The 20519-nt window shown below is 38.7% G+C and overlaps 1 protein-coding gene across 2 annotated transcripts in view; it reads right to left on the bottom strand.

Annotated features, from left to right (window-relative positions):
- Nucleotides 1–20519, bottom strand: part of aldh1l1 (aldehyde dehydrogenase 1 family, member L1) — an 80793-nt gene that overhangs the window by 15452 nt on the left and 44822 nt on the right. For both annotated transcript variants that reach the window (XM_061887521.1, XM_061887529.1), the window contains exons 13-16: nt 11834–11984; nt 11682–11752; nt 4666–4771; nt 4503–4590 (exon numbers count right to left, since the gene is read on the bottom strand). In XM_061887521.1, the coding sequence (XP_061743505.1) occupies nt 4503–4590; nt 4666–4771; nt 11682–11752; nt 11834–11984 (416 nt within the window). The remainder of the gene's footprint in view (nt 1–4502; nt 4591–4665; nt 4772–11681; nt 11753–11833; nt 11985–20519) is intronic.

Genomic DNA, 20519 nt, shown 5'->3' with positions numbered 1-20519 from the left:
ATTGTCCAACACACAGGCAGTGAGGAAAATACTCCGGAGAAAGAACAGATCAGAGAACGATATCCACAGGTGTTTGAAGGAGATGGCTGCCTGTCAGGGACATATGATCTGGAAGTGGATCACAGCGTAGCTCCAGTAAAGTTACCTAAGCGAAGAGTTCCGGTGGCACTGATGAATCCACTTAGAGAGGAACTGAGCAGTCTGGTGGAAAGAGGAATCATCACACCAGTCGAAAAGAGCACAGATTGGATCAGTAGCATGGTCGTGGTTAAGAAACCATCTGGAAAATTGAGAATCTGCATTGATCCTAAACCCCTAAACAAAGCCTTAAAGAGACAACATTTCCCACTGCCAACAATCGATGATGTCCTACCAGACCTAGCAAATGCAAGAATATTCACAGTGTGTGATGTAAAGAATGGATTCTGGCATGTGAAGTTGACAGAGCAGTCCAGCTACATGACAACATTTGCCACCCCTTTCGGAAGGTACAGATGGATGAGAATGCCGATGGGGATCAGCCCGGCTCCTGAGGTGTTTCAGCACAGGCTTACGCAGGCGCTTGATGGGTTACCAGGGGTGCGCATTATAGCTGACGATATCTTGATCATCGGTGAAGGAGAAAATCAGGAAATGGCAGTGAGAGATCATGACGAAAAACTGAAAAAACTCCTTGAGAGATGCGAAACATGCAACATTAAACTGAATTTTGACAAACTGAGGCTGAAGCAGAAGGAGGTGCCGTACATGGGTCACAGACTAACATCGGAGGGCTTGAAAATTGACCCTGAAAAGGTACGCGCAGTACAGGAAATGCCTAGACCCGCCGACATCAAGGGCCTTCAGAGATTGCTTGGAATGGTTAACTACCTTGCAAAATTTTGCCCACACCTGTCAGATAGCTGTGAGGTCCTGAGGCAACTGACTCACAAGGATGTGATATGGGAGTGGACTGACATACAGGAAACTGCCTTTGTGAAAATTAAAGAAATGATAGCCTCAGCACCAGTACTGAAGTACTACAACCCAACGGAGGACCTCACTCTCCAATGTGATTCATCAGAAACCGGACTGGGTGCAGCGCTCTTGCAGGTAGGCCAGCCGATAGCATATGCCAGCAGGGCACTCACCTCCACTGAGAGAGGATATGCACAAATAGAAAAAGAGTGCTTGGCTATATTATTTGGGATGGAAAAGTTTCACCAATACACGTATGGTAGAAAGGTGGTTGTGCACTCTGACCATAAACCTCTGGAAACAATCACAAAGAAACCACTGCTTAGCGCCCCAAAGCGTTTACAAAGAATGCTGTTGAGACTTCAAAAGTATGACATAGAAGTAGTGTTTGTTCCAGGCAGATTTATGCTGGTAGCTGATACACTGAGCAGAGCGTACCTGCCTGAATGTGCAACTGAGGGGTCAGTGGAAGCTGAAATTGAAACTGTGAACATGATTAATTATTTGCCCATTTCAGAGGAGAGACGGCAGAGAATCCAAACTGAGACAGAACGGGACCAGGCCCTTCAGGTGCTGAAACGAAGAATACTGCAGGGGTGGCCAGATGATAAAGGGCAGGTCGAGGATGAGGTGAGGCCGTATTTTGATATGCGGGATGAGCTAAGCGTACAGGACAATGTCATCTTTAGAGGACAGAGGGCAGTCATCCCGACGGCTCTAAGAAAAGAAATGAAGGAAAAGATCCATGCATCACATTTAGGGATAGAAAACTGCCTGAGGAGAGCGAGAGAATGTGTGTACTGGCCGGGTATGCATGAACAGCTAAAAACGTACATGGGAAACTGCCAAGTTTGCAGAGAAAAAGACACACGGCAACAGAAAGAACCATTACAGAGCCATGACTTCCCACTAAGGCCATGGGCAAAAGTGGGCACAGATATATTCACCTTCAATAACAAAGAGTACTTAGTGACAGTGGACTATTTTTCCAATTTTTGGGAAGTTGATTATCTACCTGATACCAGGTCCACCACGGTTATCCATAAGCTGAAAGCACATTTCGCTCGCCATGGTGTGCCTGACGTGGTGTTCTCTGATAACGGCCCACAATATAGCTCACAGGAATTCAAAAGATTTAGCCAGGCCTGGGAATTCGAACACGTTACATCTTCACCTACCTATCCTCAAAGCAATGGAAAAGCAGAGTCTGCTGTCAAGACTGCTAAAAGGCTGATGGGGAAAGCACTGCAGGCAAAGTCAGACCCCTACTTGGCCATACTTGCTCACAGAAACACCCCAGCACAAGGCTTTCAGGCCAGTCCAGCTCAGAGACTAATGAGCCGTCGGACAAAGACATTGTTACCAATGTGTGAGAATCTACTGAAACCTGCTGTAGTGGACACTGACTCAGCTGTGCGAGAAAACCAACTCAGGCAGGCTCGCTACTACAACAGAGGGGCAAAGCCCCTGAGACCACTTCAGAATGGAGAACGGGTGCGAGTGCAGTCACAGGTGGCCGGACACACATACTGGGCACCTGCATCAGTGGTGCGACAGGACCGGAATAGGTCCTATGCAGTAAAAATGGAGAATGGGACTGTGCTGAGACGCAACCGTAGACACCTGAGACCATCGCCAGGGGTGTCACCAACATCAGAGTCAACTGGCAGGAACCCGCCCACCCCAACTCCGGGTGGGGTCACACCACAACCATGCTCACCTGACTACGTCACACCACAATCCTGCTCACCAGCTGAGCCGGACCCTCAGACGACACAAGCTGGTGTCACCACCAGATTCGGCAGGGTTGTTAGGAGGCCTGCACACCTCCGGGACTTTGTTTAAGGAGCTAAATGTGTTTCACTGCCGTGTTTAGTTAAAGCACGGTTGTGCTGTTCTTCCCTCATAGGTCCTTTGTTTACAATTGGGTGGGACTGTTGTTGTTTTTTTTTTCTTCTCTGTTGTTTTTTTTTTCAAAAAAGGGGAGATGTTACAATGTATGGGTTTCACCCGGTGGGATTTGAGGGGTGCACCCGGATGTTTGCATGACTCTGAAGTTACCCGGTAAAATGACTGAACGCCAACTCTGTGTGTGCGTCTTCATTTAATAAGATATCTAACATTAAAACTGACACCTGTTCACTAGGGGTGTATCGGTACGTGTATTTGTATCGAACCGTTTCGATACGGGGGTTTCGGTTCGGCACGCGGGCGTACCGAACCGAACCGTTTCGGTACGGGGGTTTCGGTTCGGCACGCGGGCGTACCGAACAAGTTCGGAAGCAGAAATATTCACAAGCTGCCCTGCTTTCTGGCTCTGCCTCTGCCTCATTGTTCCGCCCACACAACCATCTGATTGGTCACATACAAAGCCAATCAGCAGTGCGTATTCAGAGCGATGTAACAGCCAATCAGCAGTGCGTATTCAGACTTCAGAACGATGTAGTCTATGCTTTAGCGTCGAGCAGATATTCGTCTAGCAGGGGAGAAGCGGACTCTACCCAAATTATACTAAACACTTCCCAGTCACAACTATTACAAACATCACTATGAGCCCGTTGACCTTCTAGAAACTTAAACTGCAGCTCAGCTCACTCACAGTATAGGCTTGAGATGAAGGCTAATTAGCTTTTAGCGTAACGGTAGCTAATTTTTCTGTGTGTGTGTGTGTGTGCGCGCGTGTGTGTGTGCGTGTTTTAGGGGCAGCAAAGCCCTGTCTGTTATTTAATTGAACTCCTTTGTGTTTAGGGATGAATAGTCTCTCCTATTGCAATTGTACTATTTTTCAGCTATAGTTACATGAATCATTAGTAATATAGCAGCCTAGTTTTGAATAGTAGGGTCCCTGCTATCACATGTTGATAAAAATACAACATTTACATAATAAAAGTCAACTACAGGCTTCCCAAATGCTGTAATAAATTAAGCATGATGAGTTCACATTAAATAGTTTCAATGGAAACTGTTTAATGTTAAACTTTGTATATGTAGAAGACAGTTTTTTTCATTTTATTTAATCAAAGCAACAACTTGAGGCAGTTTAATGTGGATTAACGTGGGCAGAATTATTATAGTGTTCCCAATGTCAAAAGGATAAAGCCATTGTTTACAAATTTGGTAAATAAATAACCAAAAAATGTATATTTTGTTGATTTCTTACTGTACCGAAAATGAACCGAACCATGACCTCTAAACCGAGGTACGTACCGAACCGTAATTTTGTGTACCGTTACACCCCTACAGTTCACCCTACCTTAAGGTCACCCCTACAGGTGGTTAGTCTTCAGGGGGGAGCTACTGCTTGGCTTTTTCTGTTTTGTTTTTTTCAGAAGAAAAACTGTCTTAGACAGTTGTGAGTCGTTTGAAGTGTTTTGGTGTGAACAGGACTATTTGTGATACCATCCAGCCTGGACAGATCACTTTAAAAAACAGTCAAGAAAAAAACAGTTTGGTTTCCTTTTGCTTCAATGTCGACAGGGTTTTACAAATTCGGAGATGTTCATTAAAGCAGGGGTTTCCAGGGGAAAAAGGCTAAATATTCTTACCTGATCCTGGAAGAATGTTAACCACGCCTTTAGGCAATCCTGCTTTCGCTGCCAACTCAGCAAATTTCAGAGCCGTCAGTGGAGTCACCTGGAACGGAGGATTATTTAAAGAATTTTCTTGAACCAGCATAAAAAACTGAACACGCAGTATCATGCTAGCAACCTGAGCAGGTTTCAGGACCACTGTGTTTCCTGCTGCCAGACAGGCTGCGGTCTTCCAGGCCAGCATCATCAGAGGGTAATTCCAAGGAATCACGATTGCACACACCCTGAAAAAAACATTCAAAAAGCACAAATCACATGTCATATCATTAATGCTCATTATCTTTTTTTCACTTTTTTCTATCTTGGCCAGCTATTAAATAAAACACTGTTTACAGTGGTACTGTAATCAAGACATTAATAATATTGTAATATATATCTATAATTATATATATACATACAGTATATATGTACAATTCATGCATATATTAGACCAGAGGTCACCAACACGGTGCCCGCGGGCACCAGGTAGCCCGTAAGAACCAGATGAGTCGCCCTCTGGCCTGTTCTAAAAATAGCTCAAATAGCAGCACTTACCAGTGAGCTGCCTCTATTTTTTAAATTGGATTTATTTACTCGCAAGCTTGGTCTCGCTTTGCTCAACATTTTTAATTCTAAGAGAGACAAAACTCAAATAGAATTTGAAAATCCAAGAAAATATTTTAAAGACTTGGTCTTCACTTGTTTAATTAATAAAAATTTTTTTTTACTTTGCTTCTTATAACTTTCAGAAAGACAATTTGAATTAAAAAATACAACCTTAAAAATGATTTTAGGATTTTTAAACACATATACCTTTTTACCTTTTAAATCCCTTCCTCTTCTTTCCTGACAACTTAAATCAATGTTCAAGTGTGTTGTTTTTTTTGTGTAAAGAATAATAAATACATTTTAATTTAATTCTTCATTTTAGCTTCTGTTGTTTCGATGAAGAATATTTGTGAAATATTTCTTCAAACTTATTATGATTAAAATCCCCCCAAAAATTCTGGCAAATTTAGAAAATCTGTAGAATAAAATTTAAATATTATTTTAAAGTCTTTTGAATTTGTTTTAAAAATGTTGTTCTGGAAAATCTAGAAGAAATAATGTTTTGTCTTGGTTAGAAATATAGCTTGGTCCAATTTGTTATATATTATAACAAAGTGCAGATTGGATTTTAAGCTATTTAAAACATGTCATCAAAATTCTAAAATTAATTTTAATCAGGAAAAATTTCCAATAATGTTCCATAAATTATTTTTTTAACTTTTTCAGAAAGATTCGAATTAGCTAGTTTTTCCCTTCATTTTTTACAGTTGAACTTTGAATTTTAAAGAGTCGAAATTGAAGATAAACTATGTTTCAAAATTTAATTTTCTTTTTTTTTTCGTGTTTTCTCCTCTTTTAAACTGTTAAATTAAGTGTTTTTTCATCATTCATTCTCTACAAAAAACCTTCCGTAAACGGAAAATAAATGTACGACGGAATGACAGACAGAAATACCCATTTTTTTTAATATATAGATTTATTTATTAAAGGTAAATTGAGCAAATTGGCTATTTCTGGCAATCTCTTTAAGTGTGTATCAAACTGGTAGCCTGTCGCATTAATCTGTACCCAAGAAGTAGCTCTTGGTTTCAAAAAGGTTGGTGACCCCGGTACTAGACTGACCATACGTCCTCTTTTCCCCAGACATGTCCTCTTTTACGGGCATGTCCGGGCGGTCCGGGTGGGGTTTCTTAAATGCCTCTAATGTCCGGCATTTTGAGTCAGGGTTAGTTGCGTGTATTCAATGGACGTTAAGAAGGGCTTGGAGAAAACAAACTGTGAAGGTGTGCGCACGCAGCAGAATTTGTGAAGGAGGGCGAGACAGTGGATCGGTTGTTAATCAAGGAATATTTCCTCAGCAGCCATACAGGTCACATTGAGGGTGGGCGTATAAACAACTTTAACACTGTTACAAATATGTGCCACACCCAACAAGAATGACATATATTTCGGGAAAACATCTGCACCGTAACACAACATAAACACAAAAGAACAAATACCCAGAATCCTTTGCACCACTAGCTCTTTCGGGACGCTACCACATACACCCCCGTAACCCCCCCCCCCCCACACACACACACACACACACCAAAACCCTAATTACGTCACATCAAATATTCCACTTAGTAAAATAATTTTGGTGGAAGATTTTACATATTTCGTGCGTTTGCCAATAAAAACAGTTTTGTTTGACAAAAAACGGCGGAAAACAACAACAAAAAAACAACATAAAAAAAACTAAAACATTTTGAAATGAGGAAGTTGATGTAGAGATTTAAGCATTAAATATAAAATGTATGTATGTCCTGGCACACCAGTGTCATCATTTCATGACCCAAGCAAAACCGTTTTTACACTTTTATACTGAAATAAATTCACCTACAACTTATTAATTAAAACATATAAAAACTAGCAGCAGCTGTAAAGTTTAGATCCATGAAAGAAAGAAGAAAGTGAATGAATGTTCATAACTGAACATATTTACATATGCATATACATTTGTTTTCTTTTTTTTAATTATTTATTTTAATGAAGTAACGTTTCTGACAACCTTTTTCCAAAACGCAATATAAATTGTGAGATATAACAAGACAATGCATACATTTATCATTTGTTTTCAAAACCCTTACAAAAAAGAGGGATCCCAACAATTGATTGTGGGACCCCATTTTTTGACTTGATAGGGGTCCATGGGACCCCATTTTGAAAATTCCTAACACCAACACTGCTGTCAACAGAGGAGAAAAAATGCTTTATTCAAACAGATCTATTATTTATAAAGCAAGTACGAGTATCATTGGCAAATGTTCACCTAGTCCCGGCCTTGGCACGCATAGACGTGTCCTCTTTTGGGGATTTCCCAATATGGTCAGCCTATCACATACGGATGCCAGTTGGTGTGGCTTTGCTCTAATATGTTGTGTAAACCTCACTTCCTGTGCCCTTAAGAGCCACGCTGGACAATGAGCTCACTTGTCTTTAGCTCATTGCCAAGTGCTGCTGGACTTAACTCTCATTTGTTGGCAATTTGTGGTCGTTGGTTTGAGCCCAGGGCTCCCACTCTCCCACAAACATCACTGAGCCTCATTTACAACTACAAGAAACTACAATACACTCCTACAAGTACTTCAATTAAAAGGACCCACAATACGCTGCTATAACTACAGGAAACAACAAGTACACTACTACTAGTACAGCTACTACAAGTACTACAACTACAAAAAGCCACAATTCCCTACTAAAACTACAATAAACTACAAGTACACTAGTTAAGATACTACAACTACAATACACTACTAAAATGACAAGAACCCATAAAGTACACCAGTACAAGTACTACGAATAGAAGAAACTAAACATACACAAGCACAGGTATTACAACTACACACAATATGACAATAAATTACAAGTGCACCACTACAAGTACTATAATAACAAGTTAATACAATACAATACTACAACAACAAAAACCACAAATACACTACTACAAGTACTACAACTACAAGAAACTATGAGTATACTAGAACAAATGCAACTACAATAAATTACAAATACACTAGTTAAGATAATACAACTACAATACACTACTAAAACTACAAGAAACTATAAGTACACCAGTACAAGTACTACAACTACAATAAACTGAACATACACTAGTACAGGTAGTACAACTACACAAAACTACAAGTTCACTCATACTTGGAGTACTGCAACTCCAAGAAACAACATTTACGACAATAAACTCCAGGTACACCAGTACAAGTACTATAATCACAATATACTACAATACACTACTACAACTACAAGTACACTACTACAAGTAATACAACTACAAGAAACTGCAAGTACACTACCATAAAAACTAAAACTACAAGTACACTATTACAACTACAAGAAACCATGAGTATACTAGAACAAATACTACAACTACAAGACATTACGAGTACACTAGTACAAGTACTATAATCACAAGATACAACAATACACTACTACAACTACAAAAAACTCCAAATAAACGACTGCAACTGCAAGAAACTACGTTTATACTAGTACAAGTACTACAACTACAAAACACTTCAAGCACACTACTATAAATACTACAACTACAAGAAACCACAATTCCCTACTACAACTACAAAAAACCACAAGTACACTAGTTAGGATAATACAACCATAATACACTACTAAAATTACAAGAAAATATACATACACCGGTACAAGTACTACAACTACAATAAACTAAATGTACACTAGTACAGGTATTACAACTATACAAAACTACAAGTTCACTAATATTTGGAGTACTGCAACTCCAAGAAACTACAATACATTACGTCAATAAATTACATTACGACAATAAATTAAAAGTACCCTAGTACAAGTACTACAACTACAAGAAACTACGAGTATACTAGAACAAATACAACTGCAATAAATTACAAGTACACTAGTAAAAGTACTATAATCACAAGATACAACAATACACTACTACAACCACAATAATGTCAAGTGCACTACTACAACTACAAGAAACTACTGGTATACTAGTACAAGTACTACAACAACAAGAAACTTCAAGTACACTACTATAAATACTACAACTCCAAGAAACTACAATAAACTTCAAGTACACTAATACAACTACAAGGAACCACAAATATACTAGTACAAGTGATACAACTACAAGAACCTTCAAGTACACTACTAAAAATACCACAACTACAAGAAACTACAAGTACACCATTATAATTACTACAATAAACTACTACAACTACAATAAACTACAATTATACTAGTACAAGTACTACAACTACAAGAAACGACAAGTACACTACTGCAACTACAAGTATACTGGCACAAGTACTACGACTACAACTATGAGTATACTAGTACAAGTAGTATAACTACAAGAAACTTCAAGTACACTACTATAAATACTACAACTACAACAAACTACAAGTACACTACTATAAATACTACAACTACAAGAAACTACAATGAACTTCAAGTACACTAATACAACTCCAAGAAACTACAAGTATACTAGTACAAGTACTACAACTACAAGAAACTTAAAGTACACTACTATAAATACTACAACTACACTATTATAATTACAATAATTTACAATAAACTACTACAACTAAAAGAAACTACAAGTACACTACTATGAATACTACGACTCCAAGAAACCACAATGACCTTCAAGTACATTAATACAACTCCAAGAAACTACAAGTATACTAGTACAAGTACTACAACTACAAGAAACTTCAAGTACACTACTATAAATACTACAACTACAAAAAAATTACAAGTACACTATTATAATTACCAGAAACTACAATAAACTACTACAACTACAAGGAACTACAACTACATTACCATAAATACTACAACTACAAGAAACTACAATGAATTTTTGAGTACACTAATACAACTCCAAGAAACTATAAGTACACTAGTACAAGTACTACAAGTACAAGGAACTTAAAGTACACTACTATAAATACTACAACTACAAGAAACTACAAGTACACTATTATAATTATAAGTAACTACCACAACTACAAGAAACTACAAGTACACTACAATAAGTACTACAACTACAAGAAACTACAATGAACTTCAAGTACAATAATACAACTCCAAGAAACTACAACTATACTAGTACAAGTACTACAACTACAAGATATCTCAAGTACACTACTATAAATACTACAACTACAAAAATTACAAGTACACTATTATAATTACAAGAAACTACTACAACTACTACAAACTACAAGTACACCACAATGAATACTACAACTACAAGAAACTACAATGAATTTCGAGTACAATAGTACAACTCCAAGAAACTACAAGTTTACTAGTACAAGTACTACAACTACAAGGAACTTCAAGTACACTACTATAAATACTGCAACTACAAAAACTACAAGTACACTATTATAATTACCGGTACAAGAAACTACAAGTACACTACTATCAACCTCGTCACGTCCGTTGTGTCCTGAGCAAGACACTTCACCCTTGCTCCTGATGGGTGCTGGTTGGCGCCTTGCATGGCAGCTCCCTCCATCAGTGTGTGAATGTGTGTGTGAATGGGTAAATGTGGAAGTAGTGTCAAAGCGCTTTGAGTACCTTGAAGGTAGAAAAGCGCTATACAAGTACAGCCCATTTATCATTTATTTATTTATAAATACTACAACTACAAGAAACTACAATGAACTTCAAGTACTTTAATACAACTCCAAGAAACTACAAGTATACTAGTACAAGTACTACAACTACAAGGAACTTCAAGTACACTATTATAAATACTACAACTACAAGAAACTACAAGTACACTATTATATTACAAGAAACTACTACAAATACAAGAAAATACAAGTACACTACTATAAATACTACAACTCCAAGAAACTACAATGAACTTCAAGTACACTAATACAACTCCAAGAAACTCCAAGTATACAAGTACAAGTACTCCAACTACAAGAAACTACAAGTACACTACTACAAGTACAAGTATAATGGCACAAGTACTGCGACTTCTAGAAACTACAATGAACTTCAAGTACACCAAGACAACTCCTAGAAACTACAAGTATACCAGTACAATTACTACAACTACAAAAAATTTCAAGTACACTACTATAAATACTACAACTACAAGAAGCTACGAGTACACTATTATAATTACAAAAAACTACTACAACTACAACAAACTACAAGTACACTACTACAAATACTACAACTACAAGAAACTACAATGAACTTTGAGTATACTAATACAACTCCAAGTAACTCCAAGTATACTACTACAAGTACTACAACTACAAGAAACGACAAGTACACTACTATACTGGCATAAGTACTACGACCACTAGAAACTACAATAAAAGTACAACTACTCTACTACAGGTGGTAAAAGTACAATAAGCTACAAGTAGTACAGCTACAAGTACTTTGACAAGGGTAAATTTAATCCAGACAACTGGAAGAAGTGGCCAATAAGTACAAGTACATGAATGTTTTAGTTTGTAGTTTGCTTTACGCTGCATAGTGTATGCCAATCCTCACAACAGAAGTTTTTCTTACCCGATGGGTTCCTTCTTAGTGAAGGTAAGGTTGCGATTGGGTCTGGCCTGGTTGATGGGGATGGTGCTGCCCTGCGTCAAACACATTCCTGGTATTTGCTGGTGTCATAGGTCACGTCAACATGAAACGTTTCCCATCAGCGGACACATTACTTGAATCTTATCACACCAGCCGGCGAAGTAGCGGAAAGTCTGGATGGACATGCCGACGTGAGTCTTGAGGGCCAGAGTGTAAACGGCTCCAGAGTCCATGGACTCAATGGTGGCCAGCTCTTCCTGGTGCTGCTCCATCAGATCTGCAAGCCTGTTGCACGCAAGCACAATTGAGCTTTGTTAAGTCTTGGATTAGTACACCCTTAAGTTGTTGATAGTAAGCTAAATACAAATCTATGACATTTAAAGTGGTGTTTTTCAACCACCGTGCCGCGGCACACTAGTGTGATATGAGATACAGTCTGGTGTGCCATGGGAGATGATCAAATTTCACCAATTTGGGTTAAAAATATTTTTTGCAAAGCAGGACTTATAGTCTGCAAATGATGTGTTGTTGTTAAGTGTCTGTGCTGTCTAGAGCAGTGGTTCTCAAATGGGGGTACGCGTACCCCCGGGGTACTTGAAAGTATGCCAAGGGGTAAGTGAGATTTTTTTTTTAAATATTGTAAAAACAGCAACAATTCTAAAATCTTTTAGAAATATATTTATTCAATAATACTTCAACAAAATATGAATGTAAGTCATAAACTGTGAAAATAAATACAACAATGCAATATTCAGTGTTGACAGCTGGATTTTTTTGTGGACATGTTCCAGAAATATTGATGTTAAATATTTCTTTTTTTGTGAAGAAATGTTTAGAATTAAGTTTATGAATCCAGATGGATCTCTATTACCATCCCCAAAGAGGGCACTTTAAGTTGATGATTACTTCTATGTGTAGAAATCTTTATTAGGGTCCGCCCTGCCAGCAAAGGACTCCATGTCCTTTGCCATGGCAAGGACCCTATTGAATCTGTAGCGTTTTATTATTATTATTGTTTATTCCGCTCCTTCGCACCCTAATTTGACCCCCTGAACATGCTTCAAAACTCACCAAATTTGACACACACGTTGGTACGGTGGGCCTTCCCAACTTATTAAGCAACCAAACCCCAAAAATAAAAATTGCGCGCTAGCGCCCCCTAGGAAGAAAAAAAAAACAGACAGCTTGTAACTTCCGCTAGCAATGTCGTAGAGACATGAAACAAAAACCTCTATGTAGGGCTGACTTAGACCTAGATTTCATAATTGTACCTTCTGGGGCAAAAATCAACAAAAATTTTGCAAAAACCCATTCAAAGCAAATTTTTCGCAAAAAATGCTATTTTTGCCTCTTTGAGCTGTAATTTGACCCCCTTAAAATGCTTCAAAACTCACCAAACTTGGCACACACATCTGGACTGGCAGAAATTGCGTTCTAATGAAAAAAAAAAAAAAAAAATCAAAAAATGCGCTCTAGCGCAATTTTTTAATAAAACACAGAAAAAACTGCTCCGAGGAAGAATACACAAACAAAATTGCTTGTAACTTCCAGTAGGAATGCCGGAAAGACATGAAACAAAAACTTCTATGAAGGGCTCACTTAGACCTACATTTTAATAATTGACAGCCTGCAGAAAAAATCAACAGGAAGTTGTCAATTACCCCTTCAAAATAAAAGTTTTGTGAAAACCCGTCACCTTTCTTCAAAAGTTATCTCCTCTGAGCGCGTTTGTCGTTTCGGCTTCAAACTCGCTCAGGAGAGAGTTTGGACCCTTCTGATTAAAAGTATAGATCAAAATTTTGATAAGTTTTCAGGTTTTGATTTTACGCGCCTTCAAAGATCCCCTGCGCAAATTTTCCTAAAAAAGATAATTTTTACCTCTTTGAGCTGTAATTTGACCCCCTTAAAATGCTTCAAAACACACCAAACTTGGCACACACATCAGGACTGGCAACAATTGCGAGCTGATAAAAAAACCAAACCCCAAAACTCAAAATTGTGCTCTAGCGCCCCCTAGGAATACAACACAGACAAACTACTCCTAGGAAGAAAACAAAGACAAAACTGCTTGTAACTTCCGGTAGGAATGTCAGAGAGACATGAAACAAAAACCACTATGTAGGTCTGACTTAGACCTACATTTGAATAATTAACATACTTTGGCCAAAATCAACAGGAAGCTTGATATTTTCACTTCAATACAACAACTGCATTACTTTCACAATGCATTAAATAGTGGCAGCAAGGCTTCTCCTGCCGTGGGGCTCGGGGACAGCAACCCAAGGCGCGCTCGCACGTTCGCACCCTAATTTGACCCCCTTAACATGCTTCAAAACTCACCAAATTTGACACACACATCGGTATGGAGCGGCAGACCAACTTATTAAGCAACCAAACCCCAAAAATGAAAATTGCGCGCTAGCGCCCCCTAGGAAGGGACAAAAAACAGACTGCGTGTAACTTCCGTTAGGAATGTCGTAGAGACATGAAACAAAAACCTCTATGTAGGTCTGACTTAGACCTACATTTCCAATGAAATACTTCTACACCGAAAATCAACAGGAAGTTGGCAAAAACCCCTTCAAAACTAAATTTTTGCAAAAAGTGCCTTTTTTGCCTCTTTGAACTGATATTTGACCCCCTTAAAATGCTTCAAAGTGCAAGTTAAAGCTATACTATGCCAAGCGAAAGCCATTTATCAACAACATCCAGAAACGCCAATCTGTAATTTGACCCCCTTAACATGCTTCAAAACTCACCAAAATTGACACACACATCGGTATGTAGCGGCAGACCAACTTATTAAGCAACCAAACCCCAAAAATGAAAATTGCAAGCTAGCGCTCCCTTGGAAGAGACAAAAAACAGACTGCTTGTAACTTCCGTTAGGAATGTCGTAGAGACATGAAACAAAAACCTCTGTGTAGGTCTGACTTAGACCTACATTTCCAATAAACACTTCTGTACCTAAAATCAACAGGAAGTTGGCAAAACCCCTTCAAAACAAAATTTTCGCAAAATATGCCTTTTTTGCCTCTTTGAACTGAAATTTGACCCCCTTAAAATGCTTCAAAGTGCAAGTTCAAGCTATACAATGCCAAGCGAAAGCCATTTATCAACAACATCCAGAAACGCAAATCTATAATTTGACCCCCTTAACATGCTTCAAAACTCACCAAATTTTACACACACATCAGGACTGGTGAAAATTGCCATCCAATTAAAAAACCAAACCCCAAAAATTAAAATTGTGCTCTAGCGCCCACTAGGAAAATAAACTGATAAAACTGCTTGTAAATTCTGTTAGGAATGTCGTAGAGTGATGAAATAAAAACTTCTATGGAGGTCTGACTAAGATCGGGACTCGGGACACGGCGGCGGCGGCGGCGGCGGCCAACGGCGGACCCGACCAACGCTGCTTGCAGCTTTAATTCTTATTATTATTCTTTCTTTCTTCCGCACCGATACTCGCCTATGCGCTGTATTTTGACCCACTGACCATGCCTCAAAGTACACCAAATTTGACACACGCGTCGGTGAGGAGTTTCTCCCCAACATATTAGGGAGCCGAACCAGAAAAATCAAAATTGCGCAATAGCGCCCCCTAGGAAAAGACAAAAAATGGATTGCGTGTAACTTCCGGTAGGAATGTCGTAGAGACATGAAACAAAATCCTCTATGTAGACCTGACCTAGATCTAAATTCCCCATCAGAAAGTCCTATACCTAAAATCAACAGAAATTTTGCAAAACCCTTTCAAAGCAAAATTTTCACCAAAAATGCTATTTTTGCCTCTTTGAGCTGTAATTTGACCCCCTTAAAATGCTTCAAAACTCACCAAACTTGGCACACACATCAGGACTGGCAGAAATTGTGATCTAATGAAAAAAAAAAATTCTAAAACTCAAAATTGCGCTCTACAAAATTTTTGGAATGAAACACAGAAAAAACTGCTTCTAGGAAGAAAACACAGACAAAACTGCTTGTAACTTCCGGTATGAATGTCGGAAAGACATGAAACAAAAACTTCTATGTAGGTCTCACTTAGACCTACATTTTAATATTTGACAGCTAGCAGAAAAAATCAACAGGAAGTTGGCAATTACCCCTTCAAAATAAAGGTTTTGTGAAAACCCGTCACCTTTTTTCAAAAGTTATCTCCTCTGAGCGAGTTTGTCGTTTCGGCTTCAAACTCGCACAGGAGAGAGTTTGAACCCTTCTGATTAAAAGTATAGATCAAAATTTTGATAAGTTTTAAGGGTTTGATTTTACGCGCCTTCAAAGATCCCCTGCGCAAATTTTCCTAAAAAAGATAATTTTTACCTCTTTGAGCTGTAATTTGACCCCCTTAAAATGCTTCAAAACTCACCAAACTTGGTACACACATCAGGACTGGCAACAATTGCGAGCTGATGAAAAAACCAAACTCCAAAACTCAAAATTGTGCTCTAGCGCCCCCTAGGAATACAACACAGACAAACTACTCCTAGGAAGAAAACAAAGACAAAACTGCTTGTAACTTCCGGTAGGAATGTCGTAGAGACATGAAACAAAAACCACTATGTAGGTCTGACTTAGACCTACATTTGAATAATTAACATACTTTGGCAAAAATCAACAGGAAGCTTGATATTTTCACTTCAATACAACAACTGCATTACTTTCACAATGCATTAAATAGTGTCACCAAGGCTTCTCCTGCCGTGGGGCTCGGGGACAGCAACCCAAGGCGCGCTGGCACCTTCGCACCCTAATTTGACCCCCTTAACATGCTTCAAAACTCACCAAACTTGGCACACACATCAGGACTGGCAGAAATTGCGATCTAGTTAAAAAAACCAAACCTTAAAACTCAAAATTGCGCTCTATTGCAATTTTTGAATAAAACACAGAAAAAACTGCTCCTAGGAAGAGGAAACAGAGGCGCGTTCGCACCTTCGCACCCTAATTTGACCCCCTTAACATGCTTCAAAACTCACCAAATTTGACACACACATCGGTATGGAGCGGCAGACCAACTTATTGAGCAACCAAACCCCGAAAATGAAAATTGCGCGCTAGCACCCCCTAGGAAGAGACAAAAAACAGACTGCTTGTAACTTCCGTTAGGAATGTCGTAGAGACATGAAACAAAAACCTCTGTGTAGGTCTGACTTAGACCTACATTTCCAATAAACACTTCTATACCTAAATCAACAGGAAGTTGGCAAAAACCCCTTCAAAACAAAATTTTCGCAAAATATGCCTTTTTTGCCTCTTTGAACTGAAATTTGACCCCCTTAAAATGCTTCAAATTGCAAGTTAAAGCTATACAATGCCAAGCGAAAGCCATTTATCAACAACATCCAGAAACGCAAATCTATAATTTGACCCCCTTAACATGCTTCAAAACTCACCAAATTTTACACACACATCAGGACTGGTGAAAATTGCCATCCAATAAAAAAACCAAACCCCAAAAATGAAAATTGTGCTCTAGCGCCCCCTAGGAAAATAAACTGATAAAACTGCTTGTAAATTCTGTTAGGAATGTCGTAGAGTGATGAAACAAAAACTTCTATGGAGGTCTAACTAAGATCGGGACTCGGGACACGGCGGCGGCGGCGGCGGCCAACGGCGGACCCGACCAACGCTGCTTGCAGCTTTAATTTATAATTGAATCACTTTTTTATTTTTCAACAAGTTTTTAGTTATTTTTATATTTTGTTTTCCAAATAGTTCAAGAAAGACCACTACAAATGAGCAATATTTTTGCACTGTTATACAATTTAATAAATCAGAAACTGATGACATAGTGCTGCATTTACTTCTTTATCTCTTTTTTTCAACTAAAAATGCTTTGCTCTGATTAGGGGGTACTTGAATGAAAAAAAATGTTCACAGGGGGTACATCACTGAAAAAAGGTTGAGAACCACTGTTCTAGAGCTCGGCAGAGTAACTGTGTAATACTATTCCATATCCGTAGGTGAATCTACAAAGCTAATTGCTTTGTAGATGTCAGAAACAGCGGGAGGCAGGGTGCAGGTAAAAAGGTGTCTAATGCTTACACCAAAAATAAATAAAAGGTGAGTGCCATGAATTGATTTACGTGGACCCCGACTTAAACAAGTTAAAAAAACAAATTCGGGTGTTACCATTTAGTGGTCAATTGTACGGAATAAATGTACTGTACTGCGCAATCTACTAATAAAAGTTTCAATCAATCAATCAATCAATCAGCCCCAAAGAAAAGGCATTGAAGCCTAGAGAAGGCTATGCAGAACGAAACAAAAACCTAACTGGCTACAAAGTAAACAAAACCAGAATGCTGGACGACAGCAAAGACTTATTTTGGAGCAAAGACGGCGTCCACAATGTACATCCGAACACGACATGGCAATCAACAATGTCCCCGCAAAGAAGGATAAAAAAAACTGAAATATTATTGATTGCTAAAACAAAGTAGACGCGGGAAATATTGCTCAAAGGAAGACATGAAACTGCTACAGGAAAATACCAAAAAAAGAGAAAAAGTCACCAAAATAGGAGCGCAAAACAAGAACTAAAACATTACACACAGGAAAACAGCAAAAAACTCAAAATAAGTCACGTCGTGATGTGACAGGTCGTGACATTCTTTGAGTGAAGAGCTATAGTCATTCTTTTGATTGATTGGTACTTTTATTAGTAGATTGCACAGTTCAGTACATATTCCGTACAATTGACCACTAAATGGTAACACCCGAATAAGTTTTTCAACTTGTTTAAGTCGGAGTCCACGTAATCAATTTATGGTTGGTTATGGTTTAAAGTCCATCCATCCATCCATCCATGTTCTACCACGTGTCCCTTTTTTGAAGTTGCGGGGGGTCGCTAGAGCCTATCTCAGCGGTAGGCGGGGTACACCCTGGACAAGTCGCCACCTCATAGCACGGCCTGGTTTAAAGACATATCTAACAATTGCGACAACGTTTTACTGTCAACTGAGTTTTATTTTTTAATCATTTCTGCTGGTGGCGTGCCTCTGGATTTTTTCTATGAAAAAAATGTGCCTAGGCTCAAAAAAGGTAGAAAAAACTGGGTTAGGCAATCACCAGGGTTTGTGTATCTTTTAGTTAGTTATCAAAATAACACAATATTATGCACAGACTTTCAAGAAGTGTCAAAAAAGGGGTGAAGAACAAGTGATTACTGCATTTTCCTGACCATAGGGCACATCAGATTATAAGGCGCACTGCCGGTGAAAGGTCTACTTTTGATCTTTTATACAAAAGGCGCACCAGATTATGAAGCGCATTAAAGGAGTCATATTATAGTAAATTTTTTTCTAAACATAAAATACTTCTTTGTGGTCTACATAACATGATGTAATGGTGGTTCTTTGGTCAAAATGTTGCGTAAATGATGTTTTACAGATCAACTTTAAGTCTCTTTCTGACAGTCGCTTCAGGATGCGCCGTTTTGTGGGCGGTCTTATTTATGTGGCTCACCTTCGACAGCGTCTTCTCCCCGTCATCTTTGTTGTAGTGGTGTACCGTGCAAGGACGGGAGTGGAAGAAGTGTCAAAAGATGGCGCTAACTGTTTTAATGACATTCAGACTTTACTTCAATCAATAACAGAAAAAACGTCCGACAGGATTACCTAAAGTTCCTTGGGTGAATAATGTAAACTCACTAAACCGGTATGGTTTAGCGCTTTCATGACAAGTTTACTGACAGATATAAGTAAGAACGTTACACTACTTTATATTAGAAATGGCAACAGCGTAGGATGTATGTCCCATAACAAGAAGATAGAGAAAAAGAAGAAGCTTATCGACTACGGTGTTGGTACAGACTACAAAGGTGGATCTGCACAATTTTTCAGGATTCATGCAGACCCCAAATACAGATCAGCAGGTACCAGAAGGTAAAAAAAAGTTGCTTTTGCATAATATTGCGAAACAAAACGCCAGATAATGTCTTTCCTTATACAAACACCATAATAATCCCCCTATGTTGAAACTCATCAAGCAGTGTGGCATCATAGCTTACCAAATTCGTTCTAAAACATTTTGATAGATTTTTAAGCAGTGTGTGTAATGTTCTATATTTTTAATGGAACATATAAAATGTTGCTGTTGTTTACTTGAGTCATACTGCTATCATATTCCAGTCTACACGTATCTCTTATGTTTGACTGCCATCTACTGGTCACCCCATGTACCAAATAAAATTGATTTGAGGTCAGTAAGCATAAACAGAATTATTCCGTTCATTATGCGCACCAGGTTATAACTGTCGAGTTTTGAGGGGAAAAAAAGATTTTAGGTGCGTTTTATATTGCGGAAAATACGGTAGGGTCTAAACCTTATGTTTACTTTACAAGGCTGAACTTGTGTGTGTATAATAGCATATCTGCTTCCACTCACAGAGACAAAGAGAGCGGATGACTGACAAGAGGGTTCCCTCCTTAATTTTTCCATTTCGCTATCGGTGGATTTTGATTTAACGTTCAGGAAGTGTCAGAATTGGGGTAAGGAACATGTGATTATATTTTGGGGCTGATTTTGGATCACTGCCTGCATTCAGGATTTGTTACCACATCTGCGGTTCCCTCCAAGGTTTCTCATTGTCATCCCATCGGGTTGAGTTTTTTCTTGCCCTGATGTGGGGTCTGAACCGAGGATGTCGCTGTGGCTTGTGCGGTCCTTTGAGACACTTGTGATTAAGGGCTATATAAGTAAAATTTGATTGATTGATTGATTTTGAATTTTCCCAAAGTAATCGTTGTTGGCTCTCACAAAGTCTGCTTGACTAGTTGATTGTTGTTGATGGGGAAGGGCTCTGTGGTTCCTAGA

This window comes from Nerophis ophidion, linkage group LG02, assembly GCF_033978795.1.
Source record: "Nerophis ophidion isolate RoL-2023_Sa linkage group LG02, RoL_Noph_v1.0, whole genome shotgun sequence".
NCBI classification, from domain to species: domain Eukaryota; kingdom Metazoa; phylum Chordata; class Actinopteri; order Syngnathiformes; family Syngnathidae; genus Nerophis; species Nerophis ophidion.
The sequence above is the reverse complement of the archived record's forward strand: the minus strand, read 5'-3'. Positions and strand labels throughout refer to the sequence as shown.